This window comes from Ranitomeya variabilis, chromosome 8, assembly GCF_051348905.1.
Source record: "Ranitomeya variabilis isolate aRanVar5 chromosome 8, aRanVar5.hap1, whole genome shotgun sequence".
NCBI lineage: Eukaryota > Metazoa > Chordata > Amphibia > Anura > Dendrobatidae > Ranitomeya > Ranitomeya variabilis.
The window spans coordinates 120146274-120166272 of record NC_135239.1 but is presented as its reverse complement, the minus strand read 5'-3'; the positions used below and the strand labels follow the sequence as shown (position 1 = coordinate 120166272).

Genomic DNA, 19999 nt, shown 5'->3' with positions numbered 1-19999 from the left:
TCTCTTTTTCAAGCCTTTTCTGACTATTTAAGACCCTCCCCAAACTTGTGAACAGCACTCATACATGGTCAACATGGGAAAGACAAAGGAGCATTCCAAGGCCATCAGAGACAAGATCGTGGAGGGTCACAAGGCTGGCAAGGGGTACAAAACCCTTTCAAAGGAGTTGGGCCTACCTGTCTCCACTGTTGGGAGCATCATCCGGAAGTGGAAGGCTTATGGAACTACTGTTAGCCTTCCATGGCCTGGACAGCCTTTGAAAGTTTCCTCCCGTGCCGAGGCCAGGCTTGTCCGAAGAGTCAAGGCTAACCCAAGGACAACAAAGAAGGAGCTCCGGGAAGATCTAATGGCAGTGGGGACATTGGTTTCAGTCAATACCATAAGTAACGTACTCCACCACAATGGTCTCCGTTCCAGATGAGCCCGTAAGATACCTTTACTTTCAAAGCGTCATGTCAAGGCTCGTCTACAGTTTGCTCATGATCACTTGGAGGACTCTGAGACTGACTGGTTCAAGGTTCTCTGGTCTGATGAGACCAAGATCGAGATCTTTGGTGCCAACCACACACGTGACGTTTGGAGACTGGATGGCACTGCATACGACCCCAAGAATACCATCCCTACAGTCAAGCATGGTGGTGGCAGCATCATGCTGTGGGGCTGTTTCTCAGCCAAGGGGCCTGGCCATCTGGTCCGCATCCATGGGAAGATGGATAGCACGGCCTACCTGGAGATTTTGGCCAAGAACCTCTGCTCCTCCATCAAGGATCTTAAGATGGGTCATCATTTCATCTTCCAACAAGACAACGACCCAAAGCACACAGCCAAGAAAACCAAGGCCTGGTTCAAGAGGCAAAAAATCAAGGTGTTGCAGTGGCCTAGTCAGTCTCCTGACCTTAACCCAATTGAAAACTTGTGGAAGGAGCTCAAGATTAAAGTCCACATGAGACACCCAAAGAACCTAGATAACTTGGAGAAGATCTGCATGGAGGAGTGGGCCAAGATAACTCCAGAGACCTGTGCCGGCCTGATCAGGTCTTATAAAAGACGATTATTAGCTGTAATTGCAAACAAAGGTTATTCCTCAAAATATTAAACCTAGGGGTTGAATAATAATTGACCCACACTTTTATGTTTAAAATTTATAAAAATTTAACTGAGCAACAAAACTTTTTGGTTTGTAAGATTTATGCATCTGTTAATAAATCCTGCTCTTGTTTGAAGTTTGAAGGCTCTAACTTATTTGCATCTTATTAAACCTGCTAAATCTGCAGGGGGTTGAATACTACTTGTAGGCACTGTATGTTAAAAACAAGATTAAAAGAACCAATATTTTTACCACCTATTTATACATGGAACAATTTTTTTTCTACTATATCACTAAACATGTCATTTCTGAAGTGTTTAAGAAGAATAGTCCAGTAGTTAAATCCTCTTTCTATAAAATATGAACTAATCAAACAATTAGTAGTAGGTTTTTACACTGGCCTTCTATCATCAATGTGTCCCTTCTAGTGGGTGAAATGCCATCTTGTCCATAAGCGCTCACTAGCAATGGCCGTTTCCTTCTGTGTCAGAGTATGTCCGGCCTTTCATGGTGCTCGGCTCCACCTGACTTAATATGTGTTTTTTGTTCACTTTTACAATGTCTGATTTTCTTGGATACACATAGGACGGCGCTGGACCAGAAGGTGCAGAAAAGTCACTTCTACCTCTTCATTTTCACAATCTTTGGAGAGTCAGTAGCCGTCAGCGCTGATCATATTCACAGGTCACATAGCCAGTTGTGTCATCCATTGCCGATCTTGTGCCGCCTTCTACCACTTCATGGACGTCACTGTCTTTATTTCCACTCCATGGGATGACAGTCCGGTATTGCTGAGTCCCTGTGATGGGTTCTGCTTCCTGTAACAAACTCTCCTCCTCTCCGTAGTCCTGGTTTGTACAATACATGAACTGGATGTTTAAGAATATTTTTCTCCCTCCATTTGAGGAGTTGCCCGGGTGATAAGATTTGGTGTGAATACGGTCTGTGGAGGCCCGAGCTGCCGGCCTGTCATCTGCTCTGCAGTCACCATCTACCCCTGGTCATCCTCAGCCCTAACAAAGCTTCTCCTCTGTCCTCTCCTGCTTCTAATACTCTGTAACATAATAAATAATACCGTAATATCTAGCAATCATGGATTATTTGGTAAATCTAGACCTCACACTGTTAGACCACAAGCTGAGCAGATATGAAATCAAGATTTTTGAACTGACACTAATAGTTTTATTTTTTAAAATATGATCCCATCATGATCCCATCTTGTATTTTGGTACATATGTGAATAGGAGCATAGCAGGCACATGTGCAGTTTTTGAAATTTTTAAATTAAACGTTTTTTTCGGAAATGCGTTTTAAAGTTTTGCGCTTGCGTTCGCATAGGTAAAATATTATCAAAGATACTCTTGTGACATATCTGGTGAAAGCCTGTACAGTTCTGAGTAGAATGGTGTTTATTTTGTTTCTCTATCTCTTTTCTAGCCTGAGTTATGGGGAGAAATGTAAAGGCAGGCAACACCAAAATTCGCACTTTTTCCGAACTTTGAAAATCAATAAAAAATTTAAAAAAAATCTAGAATTTTTTTCTTCTTCACATTTTGCATTCTCTGACACCCTATTACCAAATAACAAAATCTCAAAAGAATTAAAAATATAGTGGTAAAAATCATTGGTTCACTTGACATGGAATGCACATAAAACAATGTACACAGGTACGACATGGACACAATCTCACCAGGGAACAGATGGTGACCCTATGCAACTTAGAAAAGGATACCTCTGTTGTTTTGAAACCTTCTGATAAAGGGGGAAATGTAGTGATGATGAGTAATGAACAATTCGACAGGATGTGTCTCTCCATATTGAATGATAAGAACACATATAGGAAGGTTGCACACTACCCTACAGCGGAGTGTATAAAGGGACTACAGAGGATATTGGAAAGGGCAAAGACGGATCACCATGATTAATGAAGATGAATACCTGTTCCTTCCCCCTCAATACCCGGTAAAGGCCACTTTTTATGCACTTCCTAAAGTGCACAAGGGCCTGGACCCTCTTAAAGGGAGGCCCATCGTGTTCGGGATCGGAAGTGTAGGCCAAAATGTGGGTATCTACATAGATAAGATCCTGAGGCCATTTGTTACGTCTCTCCCATCATATATAAGGGACACGATGGACCTCCTGAGAAAGTTGGAGGGGATCTCTATTGAACAGGGGTTCTCCTAGTAACCATCGATGTAGAGGCACTTTATTCATCCATCCCGCACCAGTTCGGAATACAGGGGGTGGAACATTTTCTTGCAACAAGAGGCCAACAATTTATACCCCATAATGAGTTGGTGGTAACCCTCCTTGACTTTGTACTCAGGAATAATTACTTCACATTTGATGGTCAGACCTTCCACCAGCTCAGGGGCACGGCTATAGGCAATTCCTGTGCGCCTAGCTACACAAACCTGTTCCTGGGCTGGTGAGAGGATACCATCGTCTTTTCGGAGGACCACCTTGAATATACATCAAAGATCGATATGTGGGTCAGATATATAGATGATGTTTTTGTACTATAGAGGGGCCCCAGAGAAATTTTGGAGGAGTTCATAGCATCTCTGAACAACAATGAGGTGGGGCTCAGATTTACTTTTGAAATCGGAGAGAAACAACTCCCATTTCTCGATATAATGATTGCAAAGTCAAGGGGGGGGACGGTTTAGATACTACCATCTACCGTAAGTCATCGGCCACCAACTCACTTTTGAGATGGGAGAGTCACAACCCTTACTCCCAACGAAGGGGGATACCGAAAGGCCAATACCTCAGATGAAGACGTAATTGCTCTGATGGGAGAGATTTTAAGGTAAAGGCGGATGACATGAGATCTAGATTTCTTTCCAGGGGCTGTCCGGACTGGGTGTTGAGGGAGGCATTTCAGTATGCGAAGGGACAGGCCAGAAATACCCTGCTGACACCACGGGAGAAAGATCTACCAATGGGGAAAAATGTGAGACTGATATGTGTTTTTGATAATGGAGCACGAATAGTTAAACAGATTTTGAGAAAGCATTGGGTCATTTTGAGAATAAACGAGGACTTAAAGGGATTTGTGGGTGAGAGGCCACAGATCACATACAGGAGATGCAAAACCTTGGGAGATCGACTTGTGCACAGCCATTTTAGCCCCCCTCAGAAAGAAACGTGGCTTCCCAAGAAACCAGAGGGATGCTTCAAGTGTAGTGGTTATGTGACATGTAGATTCATGCAGACAGGAAAGGAATTTTTCAATGAGACTACAGGGGAAACAATCAGAATTAAGGAATTTATTAACTGTAAAACGAAAGGAGTAATATACCAAATAACCTGTGAGTGCAAGTTGACTTACATTGGTAAAACAACGAGGGAACTGAGGAGAAAGGTGGGGGAACACTTAGGAGATATTCGAAATCCAGAGAGAAACACCCCTCGCTAGACACGTGAACATGTTTCACGGTGGAAATGAGGGAGTGGTTAGGTTCATGGGCATTGATAAAGTGAAGGTACCCAAAAGGGGAGGCATTTTTGATAAAATCAGCCTACAGAGAGAAGCAAGGTGGATTTTTAGGTTGGACACATGCCACCCTGGTGGCCTTAACGAGCAATTAAATTATGGGTGTTTTTTGTAGCAGAGAGATCTGTTACATACTTCCCTCCCTTTCATCTTTTGGACCTCTTGATATGAAGTGGAAGATATTTGTTTGGTTTTGCAACAATGATGAATTAATTCAAGGTCTTCCTTTTACCCCTCCCCCCCTTTTCTTTCCCCTCCCCCCTCCTCCCCCATTCCATTCTTTACCCCTAAATATGATGGATGGGCCTACTAGAGGATATGTCCTTGATATAGGTGGGCCACGTCTGAAGTATTTGCTGTTTCTTCTGTTTGAGGCTGCCAGTTAAACAGGTAGAAATGCTTGTCTATCAGGACAAGCATTGAAATGAGAATGGACATATGGACCATTCCCTTAACTTTAAGAGATGGGGCATCCCATTTGGTCACCAATTGGAGAACTGACCTATAATGGGAGGAATATGCTCCTTACTGAATTTCTGGAACTTCCCTCCCTATTGGTTATTTGTTTGGATCTAGGATCCGTAATGTGAGTGGCAAATATAGAAGTTAAGGGACTTTTCCCCCCTTCCCTGGGTGTATGGGTGTATATATATCAAAAAATCCACCAGCCCTCCTCCCCCTGCCGTTCGGTCATTTGACCGGGCGGAGATAGTAATGTGGGACACTCGCACTTACATGTGTACTCCACAGATCATGAAACTGGATGTAATGTAACAAAGATGGTGCCTGGACTTCGGCCCTTTGTGCGTTCTAAACTGTGGAACGACACGGGAGAGGCATGTCTATGAGGATATGACATAATAAAGATGATGCCGGTACTTCCGCTCCCTGGACGTCCCGGGCCGTGAGCCGCGAATGGGGTGGCGGGAGACACATGCAGGGGTGACGTTGATATCTAGGGTAGCAAATCAGTAACGGAGATAAGGGGTGAGTGACCGGATATGAGGTCAGACGCAAGGGGAGGTGTGATGGAGAAGCCTACCTTTAAAGGGGCTGATTTGAACATGCACCTTATGCCACATTTTCAATAGGGTTGATGATGCAAACGGTCACACCTAGTGAGGGTGATATCTGCCACTGCAGGTCCCCCATTGATATCTTTGAACTACACGATTATTTATAAGAGATCCCACTCTTCAATACTTATCATGAGATTCCCCAGATGAATCCCCTCTATTGGGGAGGAAACGTGTAGGGAAAAAAGATATACATTTCTTGAGAGGTGATGGGTACCCCAAACAGCACATATTTGGGGACTGTCCTTGTCAGGACAGGAGCAACGCAGGGGCACGACAGGGACGAATAGATATCCTCTTCCCCCATGCTATTTATACAAGTAGGTACATATCTCTGCTCCTGTTTATGATGGATTCGATATGGGACAACGAAACTTGGTGAGACCAAACCAATTTTTAATTGAGCGCTGTTGAGCACGCGCACTTTATGTTTTTTGGTTTGTTTTTGTGTCATATGGATGGTCCAGGATTCATTTTTATGGTTTCCAATAAGGGTTATATTTTATTGATATGTAGATATGACCCTCAGAGCTGGATTACCCTATGTCCACCTTGCCCAATCACAGAGGGGGCGGGATTCTTTCTCACCTTTCTGCGCTCCCCGGCGTCTTTCTGTGGCTTCATATCCGGTGTGGTCGTTAAAATGGCCGCCAACTGCAGCTATTACAGGATATTCTGCTCTGTGACAGGCCACGCGCTGATGTCACACAGCAGTAACATTGAAAGGCCACAGCCTATCAAAGGTTGCAGGAGTCAGCGTGCGTCCTCTGATAGGCTGGCAGCCATTTAACTTAACTGCTCTGTGACGTCGACGCACGGCCTGTTGCATAGCGCCGTGTCACAGCTGCAGCCGGCATTCATCTTGATGTGCGTCGCCACCAGGGCTGGCTCCAGGTGTTCGTTGGCCTCGGGCGAAAGAGTCTCAGTGGGCCCCTTTAACACATACCATGATTCATGATGCACAGATAAGAAATACAGGTATAGTACAGTATATGGGCATTAATTACAGCGCTGACTCCCTCTGCGACACATACCGGCCATTTACAATCATCCCGGACACCGTTTCACAAACCTGGTTACGCCTCCATGCGTATCCTGAGGAGCCCATGCAGCGCTCCATACCTGTAACAGGGGTCACTATATCACAAGTGATACAGAGGAGAAACATCTGTTACTTGCTGCTTTTATGTCTTTATTTGTGCAATGTGAAGAAGCCTCCTGTCTTTCCATTTTTTAAAATGTTCCTTTTATTTACAGAACAACAAATGGAGTTCCGTCCACAGGGTTGGCCTCTGCCACGTCCTGACCATATTCATCATGTTGTGGAGGATTTTCTTACTGACTGGACTGGCCCTAACTCTCATATGCTCCCATTACGTCGCTTCCTTGAAAACTGTTTGCAAAAAGACCTTAGAACTTTCTATGCAGGTAATCCATATTTATGAGAAAAAGGTTCAGAAACTAGCTCACCTCCTTGGTCCTAGGCATGCAGGAACAGAGAAACTAAGTGACCACACATGTGTAAACAGTGTTAAAAAAAAAAAAAAAAAAGTGGAATTTTCCTCTTTTTATCCAATCCATATTTATACATAAAGTTGTTTTTTTATTATTATGACATGATATGGTCCTTTTTTTATAAAAATGGTGGCTAATTGTGACTAAAACATCTTATTTCTTAATATTTCCAGACAATATTCAATCAAAAGCTTAAAGAGAATCTGTCACCAGAATAATTCAGTCCAATCTGCAGACATCACGTTATACAGCAGGAGGAGCTGAGCAGAATGATGCATAGTTTTGTGAGTAAAGATTCAGTATAACTTGTGTTTTAATCATTTACACCTCTGCTCTTTCAGTGATTGACAGCGACCTCTGTATGTACATGAATACAAGAAACTGTCAGTCACTGATTGGACAACCGACAGGTCCAACAATCACAGAAAGAGCAGAGGATTGAATAATTAAAACACAAGTTATACTGAATCTTTTCTCACAAAACTGTGTATCAATTTATATCAATCTTCTACTCCCATTGCTCTATAAAATTATGTCTCCAGATTGGATGGCATTTTCATGGTGACATGTTCTCTGTAACTAGTAAATGTACAGATGTGTTTTATCAATGAACTGATTTACACCAGAGTGATCCCTAAAAGAATGAATGAAAAATTTCTTTAATCTTAGTTGTAACTAGAATACAGTGCCTTGTGAAAGTATTCGGCTCCCTGGAACTTTGCAACCTTTTCCCACATATCATGCTTCAAACATAAAGATACCAAATGTAAATTTTTGGTGAAGAATCAACAACAAGTGAAACACAATTTTGAAGTTGAACGAAATGTATTGGTTATTATACATTTTGGTGGAAATTCAAAAGCTGAAAAGTGGGACGTGCAATATTATTCGGCCCCTTTACTTTCAGTGCTGCAAACTCACTCCAGAAGTTCATTGTGGATCTCTGAATGATCCAATGTTGTCCTAAATACCTAACGATGATAAATACTGTATAATCCACCTGTGTGTAATCAAGTCTCCGTATAAATGCACCTGCTCTGTGATAGTCTCAGGGTTCTGTTTGAAGCACAGAGAGCATCATGAAGACCAAGGAACACAACAGGCAGGTCTGTGATACTGTTGTGAAGAAGTTTAAAGCCGGATTAGGATACAAAATGATTTCCAAAACTTTAAACATCCCAAGGAGCACAGTGAAGCGATCATATTGAAATGGAAGGAGTATCATACCACTGCAAATCTTCCAAGACCCAGCCGTCCCTCTAAACTTTCATCTCAAACAAGGAGAAGACTGATCAGAGATGCAGCCAAGAGGCCCCTGATCACTCTGGATGAACTACAGCTGAGGTGGGACAGTCTGTCCATAGGACAACAATTAGTCGTACACTGCACAAATCTGGCCTTTATGGAAGAGTGGCAAGAAGAAAGCCATTTTTCAAAGTTATCCATAAAAAGTGTAATTTAAAGCTTGCAACAAGCCACCTGGGAGACACACCAAACATGTGGAAGAAGGTGCTCTGGTCAGATGAATCCAAAATCGAAGTTTTTGGCAACAATGCCAAACGATATGTTTGGCATAAAGGCAACACAGCTCATCAACCCAAACACACCATCCCCACTGTCAAACATGGTGGTGGCAGCATCATGGTTTGGGCCTGCTTTTCTTCAGCAGGGACAGGGAAGATGGTTAAAATTGATGGGAAGATAGATGGAGCCAAATACAGGACCATTCTTGAAGAAAACCTGTTGGAGTCTGGAAAAGACCTGAGACTAGGACGGAGATTTGTCTTCCAACAAGACATTGATCCCAAACCTCACTGGGTATGTTTCTATCAGTTTTGTACATTGAGAGACTGAAATTCTTGCCCATTCTTCCTTGGCAAACAGCTCGAGCTCAGTGAGATTGGATGGAGATCGTTTGTGAACAGAAGTTTTCAGCTCTTTCCACAGATTCTCAATTGGATTGAGGTATGGACTATGACTTGGCCAATCTAACACCTGCATACGTTTATTTGTGAATCATTCCATTGTAGATTTTGCTTTATGTTTGGGATCATTGTCTTGTTGGAAGACAAATCTCCATCCCAGTCTCAGGTCTTTTGCAGACTCCAACAGGTTTTCTTCAAGACTGGTCCTGTATTTTGCTCCATCCATCTTCCCATCAATTTTAACCATCTTCCCTGTCCCTGCTGAAGAAAAGCAGGCCAAAACCATGATGCTGTCACCACCATGTTTGACAGTGGGGATGATGTGTTCAGGGTGATGAGCTGTGTTGCCTTTACGCCAAACATATAATTTGGCATTGTTGCCAAAAAGTTTGATTTTGGATTCATCTGACCAGAGCACCTTCTTCCACATGTTTGGTGTGTCTCCCAGGTGGCTTGTTGCAAACTTTAAACAACACTTTTTATGGATATCTTTGAGAAATGGCTTTCTTCTTGCCACTCTTCCATAAAGGCCAGATTTGTGCAGTGTAGGACTGATTGTTGTCCTATGGACAGACTGTCCCACCTCAGCTGTAGATCTCTGCAGTTCACCCAGAGTGATCATGGGCCTCTTGGCTGCATCTCTGATCAGTCTTCTCCTTGTTTGAGATGAAAGTTTAGAAGGATGGCCGTGTCTTGATAGATCTTGCCAAACAATCCCACTTCACCACCCTCATCACCTCACTATCCAGCAACCCAAAAGGACTTTTTGAAACCTTAAACTCCTAAAGTACAGCCCCCCATCACCAACCTCAGCGGTGAGGATCTGGCCACTTATTTCCTAGAAAAAATCAACCACATCCATCAGGATATCTCAGCCCAATCTCCTCAGTGCCTGGATCCCTTCCCTGCCGCACCTCAAGCTCACTAGACATCTTTGAGACTGTTTCAGAAGAAGTTTCCAAGCTCCTCGCTTCTGCTCGGCCTAGAACCTACAACAGTGACCCCATTCCTTCACATCTCCTGCAGTCTCTCTCACCAGTGGTCACCACTCACCTTACTAAAATATTTAAACTCTCTCTTTCTTCAGGTATCTTTCTCTCCTCATTTAAACATGCAATCATAACCCCTTTACTTAAAAAGCCATCCCTGGACCAGAACTGCACTGCTAACTACAGACCTGTCTCTAACCTTTCCTTCATCTCTAACCTCCTGGAACGCTTGGTCCACTCCCGTCAAATCTGCTATCTCTCGGATAACTCTTTTCTCGACCCGCTTACAATCTGGTTTCCGCTCTTTACACTCCACTGAAACTGCCCTCACTAAAGTCTCTAATGATCTAATAACAGCTAAATCCAAATGTCATTGCTCCCTGCTGAGTCTCCTGGATCTCTCTGCCGCATTTGACACTGTGGATCACCAGCTCCTCCTCACTATGCTCCACTCTATAGGCCTCAAGGACAAAGCCCTCTCCTGGTTCTCCTCCTACCTCTCTGACCTCTCCTTCACTGTATCTTTTGCCGGCTCCTCTTCCTCTCCTCATCCCCTTACTATCGGGATTCCGCAGGGCTCAGTCCTAGGCCCCCTCCTCTTCTCTCTATACACTGCCCCTATTGGACAAACAATCAGCATATTTGGGTTCCAGTATCATCTCTATGCTGACGACACCCAATTATACACTTCTTCCCCTGACATCACCCCTACCCTAATTCAAAATACCAAGGATTGTCTGTCTGCTGTCTATAACATCATATCCTCCCTCTATCTGAAACTAAATCTCTCCAAAACAGAACTTCTTGTGTTTCTCCCTTCTACTAACCTCACTCTACCCAACATCGAAATTACCCTGGAGGGTTCAACCATACCTCCCAAGCAGCATGCCTGCTGTCTTGGGGTCATATTTGACACCAAACTTTCCTTTACTCTCTATATCTGATCACTCACTCAGTCTTGTCACCTGCATCTTAAAAACATCTCCAGAATCCAACCTTTTCTCACCTTTGAAACTGCTAAGGCTACTTTCACACATCAGGTTTTCGCTGTCAGACTCAATCCGGCTAAATTTCAAAAAACCGGATCCGGCGAATGTTGCCACCGGATCCGTTGTTTTTCCCATAGACTTGTATTTGTGCCGGATTGCGTCGGATGACATTGTGTTTTGTCCATTTTTTGCCGAATCTGGAAAATCTGCCGTTTCCGGTTTCTGGAAAAAACGTCCATAGCAATGTTTTTTGTCTCCGGCAAAAGAAGACAGAAGCTCCGGATCCGGAAAATGACAGATTCCGGCTCCGGATTCCGTTTTTTTAACCCCTTTCTGCCATTGGACGTACTATTCCGTCCATGTGGGGTGGGCCCTATTTTCCAAGGACGGAATAGTACGTCCAGCGCGATCGGCCGCACTCACGGGGGGAGCGCGGCCGATCGCGGCCAGGTGTCAGCTGCCTATCGCAGCTGACATCCGGCACTATGTGCCAGGAGCGGTCACGGACCGCCCCCGGCACATTAACCCCCGGCACACCGCGATCAAACATGATCGCGGTGTGCCGGCGGTACAGGGAAGCATCGCGCAGGGAGGGGGCTCCCTGCGGGCTTCCCTGAGACCCCCGGAGCAACGCGATGTGATCGCGTTGCTCCGAGGGTCTCCTACCTCCTTCCTCGCTGCAGGTCCCGGATCCAAGATGGCCGCGGCATCCGGGTCCTGCAGGGAGGGAGGTGGCTTACCGAGTGCCTGCTCAGAGCAGGCGCTGGTAAGCCTGCTTTGCTCTAAGTCAGATCGGTGATCTGACAGAGTGCTGTTCAAACTGTCAAATCACCGATCTGTGATGTCCCCCCCTGGGACAAAGTAAAAAAGTTTAAAAAAAAATTTCCACATGAGTTAAAAAAAAAAAAAAATAATAATAATAATTCCTAAATAAATAAAAAAAAAATATTCCCATAAATACATTTCTTTATCTAAATAAAAAAAAATCAAACAATAAAAGTACACATATTTAGTATCGCCGCGTCCGTAACGACCCCACCTATAAAACTATATCACTAGTTAACCCCTTCAGTGAACACCGTAGAAAAAAAAAAAAACGAGGCAAAAAACAACGCTTTATTCTCATACCGCCAAACAAAAAGTGGAATAACACGCGATCAAAAAGACGGATATAAATAACCATGGTACCGCTGAAAACATCATCTTGTCCCGCAAAAAACGAGCCACTATACACCATCATCAGCAAAAAATAAAAAAGTTATAGTCCTCAGAATAAGGCGATGCCAAAATAATTATTTTTTCTATAAAATAGTTTTTATCGTATAACAGCGCCAAAAGATAAAAAAATGATATAAATGAGATATCGCTGTAATCGTACTGACCCGAAGAATAAAACTGCCTTATCAATTTTACCAAATGCAGAACGGTATAAACGCCTCCTCCAAAAGAAATAAATGAATAGCTGGTTTTTGGTCATTCTGCCTCACAAAAATCGGAATAAAAAGCGATCAAAAAATCTCCCGTGCCCGAACATGTTACCAATAAAAACGTCAACTCGTCCCACAAAAAACAAGACCTCACATGACTCTGTGGACTCAAATATGGAAAAATTATAGCTCTCAAAATGTGGTAACGCAAAAAATATTTTTTGCAATAAAAAGCGTCTTTCAGTGTGTGACGGCTGCCAATCATAAAAATCCGCTAAAAAACCTGCTATAAAAGTAAATCACACCCCCCCTTCATCACCCGCTTAGTTAGGGAAAAATTAAAAAAAATTAAAAAATGTATTTATTTCCATTTTCCCATTAGGGTTAGGGTTAGGGCTAGGGTTAGGGCTAGGGTTGGGGCTAGGGTTGGGGCTAGGGTTGGGGCTAGGGTTAAGGCTACATTTAGGGTTGGGGCTAAAGTTAGGGTTAGGGTTGGGGCTAAAGTTAGGGTTAGGGTTTGGATTACATTTATGGTTGGGAATAGGGTTGGGATTAGGGTTAGGGGTGTGTCTGGGTTAGAGGTGTGGTTAGGGTTACCGTTGGGATTAGGGTTTCAATTATAATTGGGGGGTTTCCACTGTTTAGGCACATCAGGGGCTCTCCAAACGCGACATGGCGTCCGATCTCAATTCCAGAAAATTCTGCGTTGAAAAAGTAAAACAGTGCTCCTTCCAAGCTCTCCCGTGCGCCCAATCAGGGGTTTACCCCAACATATGGGGTATCAGCATACTCGGATCACATTGGAGAACAACTTTTGGCGTCCAATTTCTCCTGTTACCCTTGGGAAAATACAAATCTAGGGGCTAAAAAATAATTTTTGTGGAAAAAAAAAATATTTTTTATTTGCATGGCTCTGCGTTATAAAGTGTAGTGAGTTCATTAGGGGGTTTACTTTCCAAAATGGTGTCACTTGTGGGGGGTTTCTACTGTTTAGGTACATTAGGGGCTCTGCAAACACAATGTGACGCCTGCAGACCATTCCATCTAAGTCTGCATTCCAAATGGCGCTCCTTCCCTTCCGAGCACAACAACTTTTGTGGTCCAATTTCTCCTGTTACCCTTGGGAAAATACAAAACTGGGGGCTAAAAAATAATTTTGGGGGGAAATTTTTTTTTTTTAATTTTCACGGCTCTGCGTTATAAACTGTAGTGAAACACTTGGGGGTTCAAAGTTCTCACAACACAACTAGATAAGTTCCTTGGGGGGTCTAGTTTCCAATATTGGGTCACTTGTGGGGGTTTCTACTGTTTAGGTACATTAGGGGCTCTGCAAACGCAATGTGACGCCTGCAGACCAATCCATCTAAGTCTGCATTGCAAATGATGCTCCTTCCCTTCCGAGCTCTGCCATGCGCTCAAACGGTGGTTCCCCCCCACATATCAGGTATCAGCGTACTCAGAACAAATTGGACAACAATATATAGGGTCTAATTTCTCCTGTTACCCTTGGAAAAATACAAAACTGGGGGCTAAAAAATAATTTTTGTGGGAAAAAATTTTTGTTTTATTTTTCACGGCTCTGCATTATAAACTTCTGTGAAGCACTTGGTGGGTCACACCTCTAGATGAGTTCCTTAGGGGGTCTACTTTCCAAAATGGTGTCACTTGTGGGGGGTTTCAATGTTTAGGCACATCAGTGCCTCTCCAAACGCAACATGGCGTCCCATCTCAATTCCTGTCAATTTTGCAGTGAAAAGTCAAACGGCGCTCCTTCCCTTCCGAGCTCTCCCATGCGCCCAAACAGTGGTTTACCCCCACATATGGGGTATCAGCGTACTCAGGACAAATTGTACAACAACTTTTGGGGTCCAATTTCTTCTCTTACCCTTGGGAAAATAAAAAATTGGGGGCGAAAAGATCATTTTTGTGAAATAATATGATTTTTTATTTTTACGGTTCTGCATTATAAACTTCTGTGAAGCACTTGGTGGGTCAAGGTGCTCACCACACATCTAGATAAGTTGCTTAGGGGGTCTACTTTCCAAAATGGTGTCACTTGTGGGGGGTTTCAATGTTTAGGCACATCAGTGCCTCTCCAAACGCAACATGGCGTCCCATCTCAATTCCTGTCAATTTTGCAGTGAAAAGTCAAACGGCGCTCCTTCGCTTCCGAGCTCTGTCATGCGCCCAAACAGTGGTTTACCCCCACATATGGGGTATCGGCGTACTCAGGACAAATTGTACAACATCTTTCAGGGTCCATTTTCTCTTGTTACCCTTGGTAAAATAAAACAAATTGGAGCTGAAGTAAATTTTGTGTGAAAAAAAGTTAAATGTTCATTTTTATTTAAACATTCCAAAAATTCCTGTGAAACACCTGAAGGGTTAATAAACTTTTTGAATGTGGTTTTGAGCACCTTGAGGGGTGCAGTTTTTAGAATGGTGTCACACTTGGTTATTTTCTATCATATAGACCCCTCAAAATGACTTCAAATGAGATGTGGTCCCTAAAAAAAAATGGTGTTGTAAAAATGAGAAATTGCTGGTGAACTTTTAACCCTTATAACTCCCTAACAAAAAAAAATTTTGGTTCCAAAATGGTGCTGATGTAAAGTAGACATGTGGGAAATGTTACTTATTAAGTATTTTGTGTGACATATCACTGTGATTTAATTGCATAAAAATTCAAAGTTGGAAAATTGCGAAATTTTCGCCAAATTTCCATTTTTTTCACAAATAAACGCAGGTAATATCAAAGAAATTTTACCACTATCATGAAGTACAATATGTCATAAGAAAACAATGTCAGAATTACCAGGATCCGTTGAAGCGTTCCAGAGTTATAACCTCATAAAGGGACAGTGGTCAGAATTGTAAAAATTGGCCTGGTCATTAACGTGCAAACCACCCTTGGGGGTGAAGGGGTTAAACTGAGCATGCGCCAAATTTTTTTTATCCAATAATCTAGATATGCTAGCCGGATCCGTCGAAAAAACGGATCCATCGCATCAGTTTTTCACAATCTGCGCCGGATCCGGTTTTTCCAACATTCGCCGGATTGTGCATGATGCAAAAAACCTGATGTGTGAAAGTAGCCTAAGACTCTTACTATCACTCTTATTCATTCTCGTCTGGACTACTGAAACTCTCTTCTGATCGGTCTCCCTCTTACCAAACTTTATCCTCTCCAATCCATCTTGAATGTGGCAGCCAGGGTCATATTTCTGTCCAGCCGCTTCACCGATGCCTCCATCTTGTGCCAGTCAATTACACTGGCTACCCATTCACTACAGGGTCCAGTATAAACTCATCTCTCACCCACAAAGCTCTCCACAGTTCTGCACCGCCTAAGATCTCCTCTCTCATCTCTGTCTATCGCCCCACAAGTGCCATCCGTTCTACAAATGACCTAAGATTAACATCCCCTGTAATCACACACCTCCGTCTCCAAGACTTTTCTTGTGCTGCGCCAGCTCTCTGGAATGGACTTCCCCAGACGATCAAACTGATACCTAGCCCTGACCTATTCAAGCGCGCTTTAAAAACCCATCTCTTCAAACAAGCCTACCACATAAACTACTCAATAAACTAACTTTGCCCTGTTCCCTCCTTCCAAATATTATTCTGAATCTGCACCCTACTTTTCATCTGTCTCCACACCCTCCGTGCACATAACTGCACTTGATACTTGACTATTGCACTTAAACACACGGACCGATGACCAGATCATGCAGCTTTATATGAAAATCCCTATTTATTATAATTGCCAGACCTGAAATAACAAGCACTTTTCACCTATTGTGTCCCCCCATTTCCTTGTAGATTGTAGGCTTGCTAGCGGGGACCTCACCCCTAATGTCACTGTTTAAATTGTCTTAACTTGAATTTATTGTCTGTACATGTCCCCGCTGAAAGGGTTGTCCACTACTTTCAATAACTCCCACAATGTAATTTTGCAAATACCTTATGTTGCCTTTTTCGCCTTTGAGCGGCGCTATGCCGGCAGCTGAGTCTGGGTCACGTGACCCCCAGGCTGTAGCCGCCGCTAATTTCCGCCGACGTCACGTCAATTTCCAGACTCTGGAAATTGACGTGACGTAAGCAGCAGGCGTGACCCAGCCTCAACAGAAAGCGGTCACTCATCAAGAGTGACTGGGCTGTGGGCGGTGCTGGGGCCAGACTGCGGGGCTGTGCTGGGGGCGGGGCGGTCTGCTCTGCTGGCGGTGCTGGAATGTGCGGCCGGTGCCGGGATCTACGTGTGGCGGGGTCGGGGTCTGCGCGGTGGGTCTGCGGCCAACACTGGAATCTCCTGACGGTGCTGGGATGAACGGAAGGGGCAGGGGGGTCTGCGGGGCTGTGCGGTGGGGTCATTGGTGTGTGTGTCTCTGTGTGCAGACATTGTCCGATGGGACAACAAGACCCATCGGGCTATGCCTGCTACAGTGACAGTGAGTGACACATTAGCCATTGATGGGACAGTAGTAGTCCCATCATCCGGCTAATGTGTTGAATGTATAAAAAAAAACACAAACATACAACATACATGCAACATATCACATACAACATACATACATACAACATGCATACTACGTACATACAACATAGTACATACATACAACATACTACATACATACTACATACAGTACAGACCAAAAGTTTGGACACACCTTCTCATTCAAAGATTTTTCTGTATTTTCATGACTATGAAAATTGTAAATTCACACTGAAAGCATCAAAACTATGAATTAACACATGTGGAATTATATTCTTAACAAAAAAGTGTGAAACAACTGAAATTACCGTATTTTTCGGACTATAAGACGCACCGGACTATAAGGCGCACCCAGGTTTTAGAGGTGGAAAATAGGGAAAAAAAATATTTGAAGCAAAAAAATGTGGTAAAATATTTAATAACATAAATAACATACTATTATATGTGGTGTTAGTACATATAATAGTATGTTATTATGTTGGAAGCTGCAGGACCAGTGTGGTGTCTGTACAGTACTATATGAAGATGCTGGAGGGTGAGTATAAGAATGGGGGCACAGGGCTGATATTGAAAGCACCACTCCAGCACTGCAAAATAGCACTGGAGTGCTGCTTTAAAATCCCATGGGAGAACTATAACTCCCAGCATGTCCTGCATATCCTATGACATGCTGGGAGTTATAGTTCACCACAGGAGTGGCAGAGTGCTTTATTGTGTATTGTAAAGACTAACCTCTTAATTGTGGCAGCCTGCCAGCCACTGTGGTGAGGTAAAAGCATCCCATGACTGCACACCGAGCCCTCCCTCTTGTTGCCTCTCCACAGCACAGGTTTTGAGGAAGCCTGCAGATTCTAGTGGAGAGCCTGAAGGACCTGTGATGATGTCAAGAAGAGGGAGGGCTCTGAGCTGCGATGTGATGCTCCAGCCCGCCCACTCCTGACATCACACAGGTCCTGTTTGTGCACAGCACTCGGCATCCAGGCATTGCAGGCAGGTATACAGTGATCTCTCTGCTCTGGCCCCTGCTGCTGCTGCCTCCTCCCCAGGACACACAAATCTCCCTAGCTGCTGCAGCAATCAGCGCTGAGGAAGCCATGCGTGTCCCTGCTTAAGTGCAGTATTCATTTGCTGCTCCCGGCTCACCGCTCAGCTGAACGGTGGGCGGGGAGCCGCTAATGAATATTCACTGCACTTAATCATCGGGACCACATGGTTTTCCCAGCGCTGATTCCAGGCAGCGGGGACATTCGGAAGTGGGATAACAGTGCGATCCCACTCACTGCTGCCCCCCTCCCCACATGCTACATCCGTACCATAAGACGCACCCACACTTTCCTCCCAAATTTGGAGGAAAAAAGTGCGTCTTATGGTTGGAAAAATACGGTATGTCTTATATTCTAGGTAATTCAAAGTAGCCACCTTTTGCTTTAATGACTGCTTTGCACACTCTTGGCATTCTCTTGATGAGCTTCAAGAGGTAGTCACCGGGAATGGTCTTCCAACAATCTTGAAGGAGTTCCCAGAGATGCTTATTAGCACTTGTTGGCCCTTTTGCCTTCACTCTGCGGTCCAGCTCAACCCAAACCATCTCAATTGGGTTCAGGTCTGGTGACTGTGAGGCCAAGTCATCTGGTGTAGCACCCCATCACTATCCTTCTTGGTTAAATAGCCTTTACACAGCCTGGAGGTGTGTTTGAGGTCATTGTCCTGTTGAAAAATAAATGATGGTCCAACTAAATGCAATTTGGATGGAATAGAATGCCACTGCAAGATGCTGTGGTAGCCATGCTGGTTCAGTATGCCTTCAATTTTGAATAAAAACTCAACAGTGTCACCAGAAAAGCACCCGTACATCATCACACCTCCTCCTCTATGCTTCACGGTGGGAACCAGGCATGTAGAGTCCATCCTTTAACCTTTTCTGCGTCGCACAAAGACATGGTCATTGGAACCACCGATCTCAAATATGGACTCATCAGACCAAAGCACAGATTTCCACTGGTCTAATGTCCATTCTTTGTGTTCTTTAGCCCAAACAAGTCTCTTCTGCTTGTTGCCTGTCCTTAGCAGTGGTTTCCTAGCAGCTATTTTACCATAAAGGCCTGCTGCACAAAGTCTCCTCTTAACAGTTGTTGTAGAGATGTGTCTGCTGCTAGAACTCTGTGTGGCATTAACCTGTTCTCTAATCTGAGCTGCTGTTAACCTGCGATTTCTGAGGCTGGTGACTCGGATCAACTTTTTTCCATCATACATGACGGCACCACGAGAGAGGGGATCCGCCCATCAAGGACAGGAAACCTTCAAGATAAAAGGGGCGGCTCCTCTCTCCACATCAGTTGGTTTCCTGTCCCTTGACGGGGAACCCTGAAGATGGAAGAACGTCTGATGAAGATTGAAGAGGATGCCGGGGCCTGGGTCGGGTGGATTTGGGCAGGCGCTGTCTGCTGCACCCGTCACCAGGTGCCCGTAGTCGCCTCGGGGGTCAATTATACCATGCCCCCCCTGAGCGAAGCATGGCCACAGCCCGCGAGGCGAACGCCCGGGTGAAGATTCTCCACGGGGGCCGCAGATACGCTCCCCCCCCGTTGAGTTAAAAAATCCTGCAGGTCCACGGGGGTCACTTTATGGTGCCCCCCCCTGTTGACTACTGGTGGCCATGCAGCCCGTGAGGCACATCGGTGCCCGGGCCAGGTAAGCTCCTTGGAGGTATTGGGGTCCTCCCTGTTGAGCCTTAAATGCAGGTCTCCCCCCTTCCCCCTCCTCCCTGTCGGTACCTGAAGGAGCGGTGTTCGGTGCATGGAGATGCTGGCACTCAGACTGGAAGTATGTGCTGCGCTGTCTCCCCGAATCAGGTATGGCCCGGAAGCCGGCTGGCGCCAGGGATGGAGGTATGTGTGCCCGGGGCGGCACCCGGAACGTTAGAGCTGCGCAGAGGGGCAGGGGGACCAGAATCTTCGTCGCGCACCAGAAGTAAAGGCCGGGTGCGTGCCTGGAAGTGAA

At 44.6% G+C, this 19999-nt stretch overlaps 1 protein-coding gene across 5 annotated transcripts in view; it reads left to right on the top strand.

Moving 5' to 3' along the window:
• Nucleotides 1–19999, top strand: part of FOXRED2 (FAD dependent oxidoreductase domain containing 2) — a 548573-nt gene that overhangs the window by 352099 nt on the left and 176475 nt on the right. For all 5 annotated transcript variants that reach the window (XM_077277999.1, XM_077278000.1, XM_077277998.1 and 2 more), the window contains exon 8: nt 6920–7090. In XM_077277999.1, the coding sequence (XP_077134114.1) occupies nt 6920–7090 (171 nt within the window). The remainder of the gene's footprint in view (nt 1–6919; nt 7091–19999) is intronic.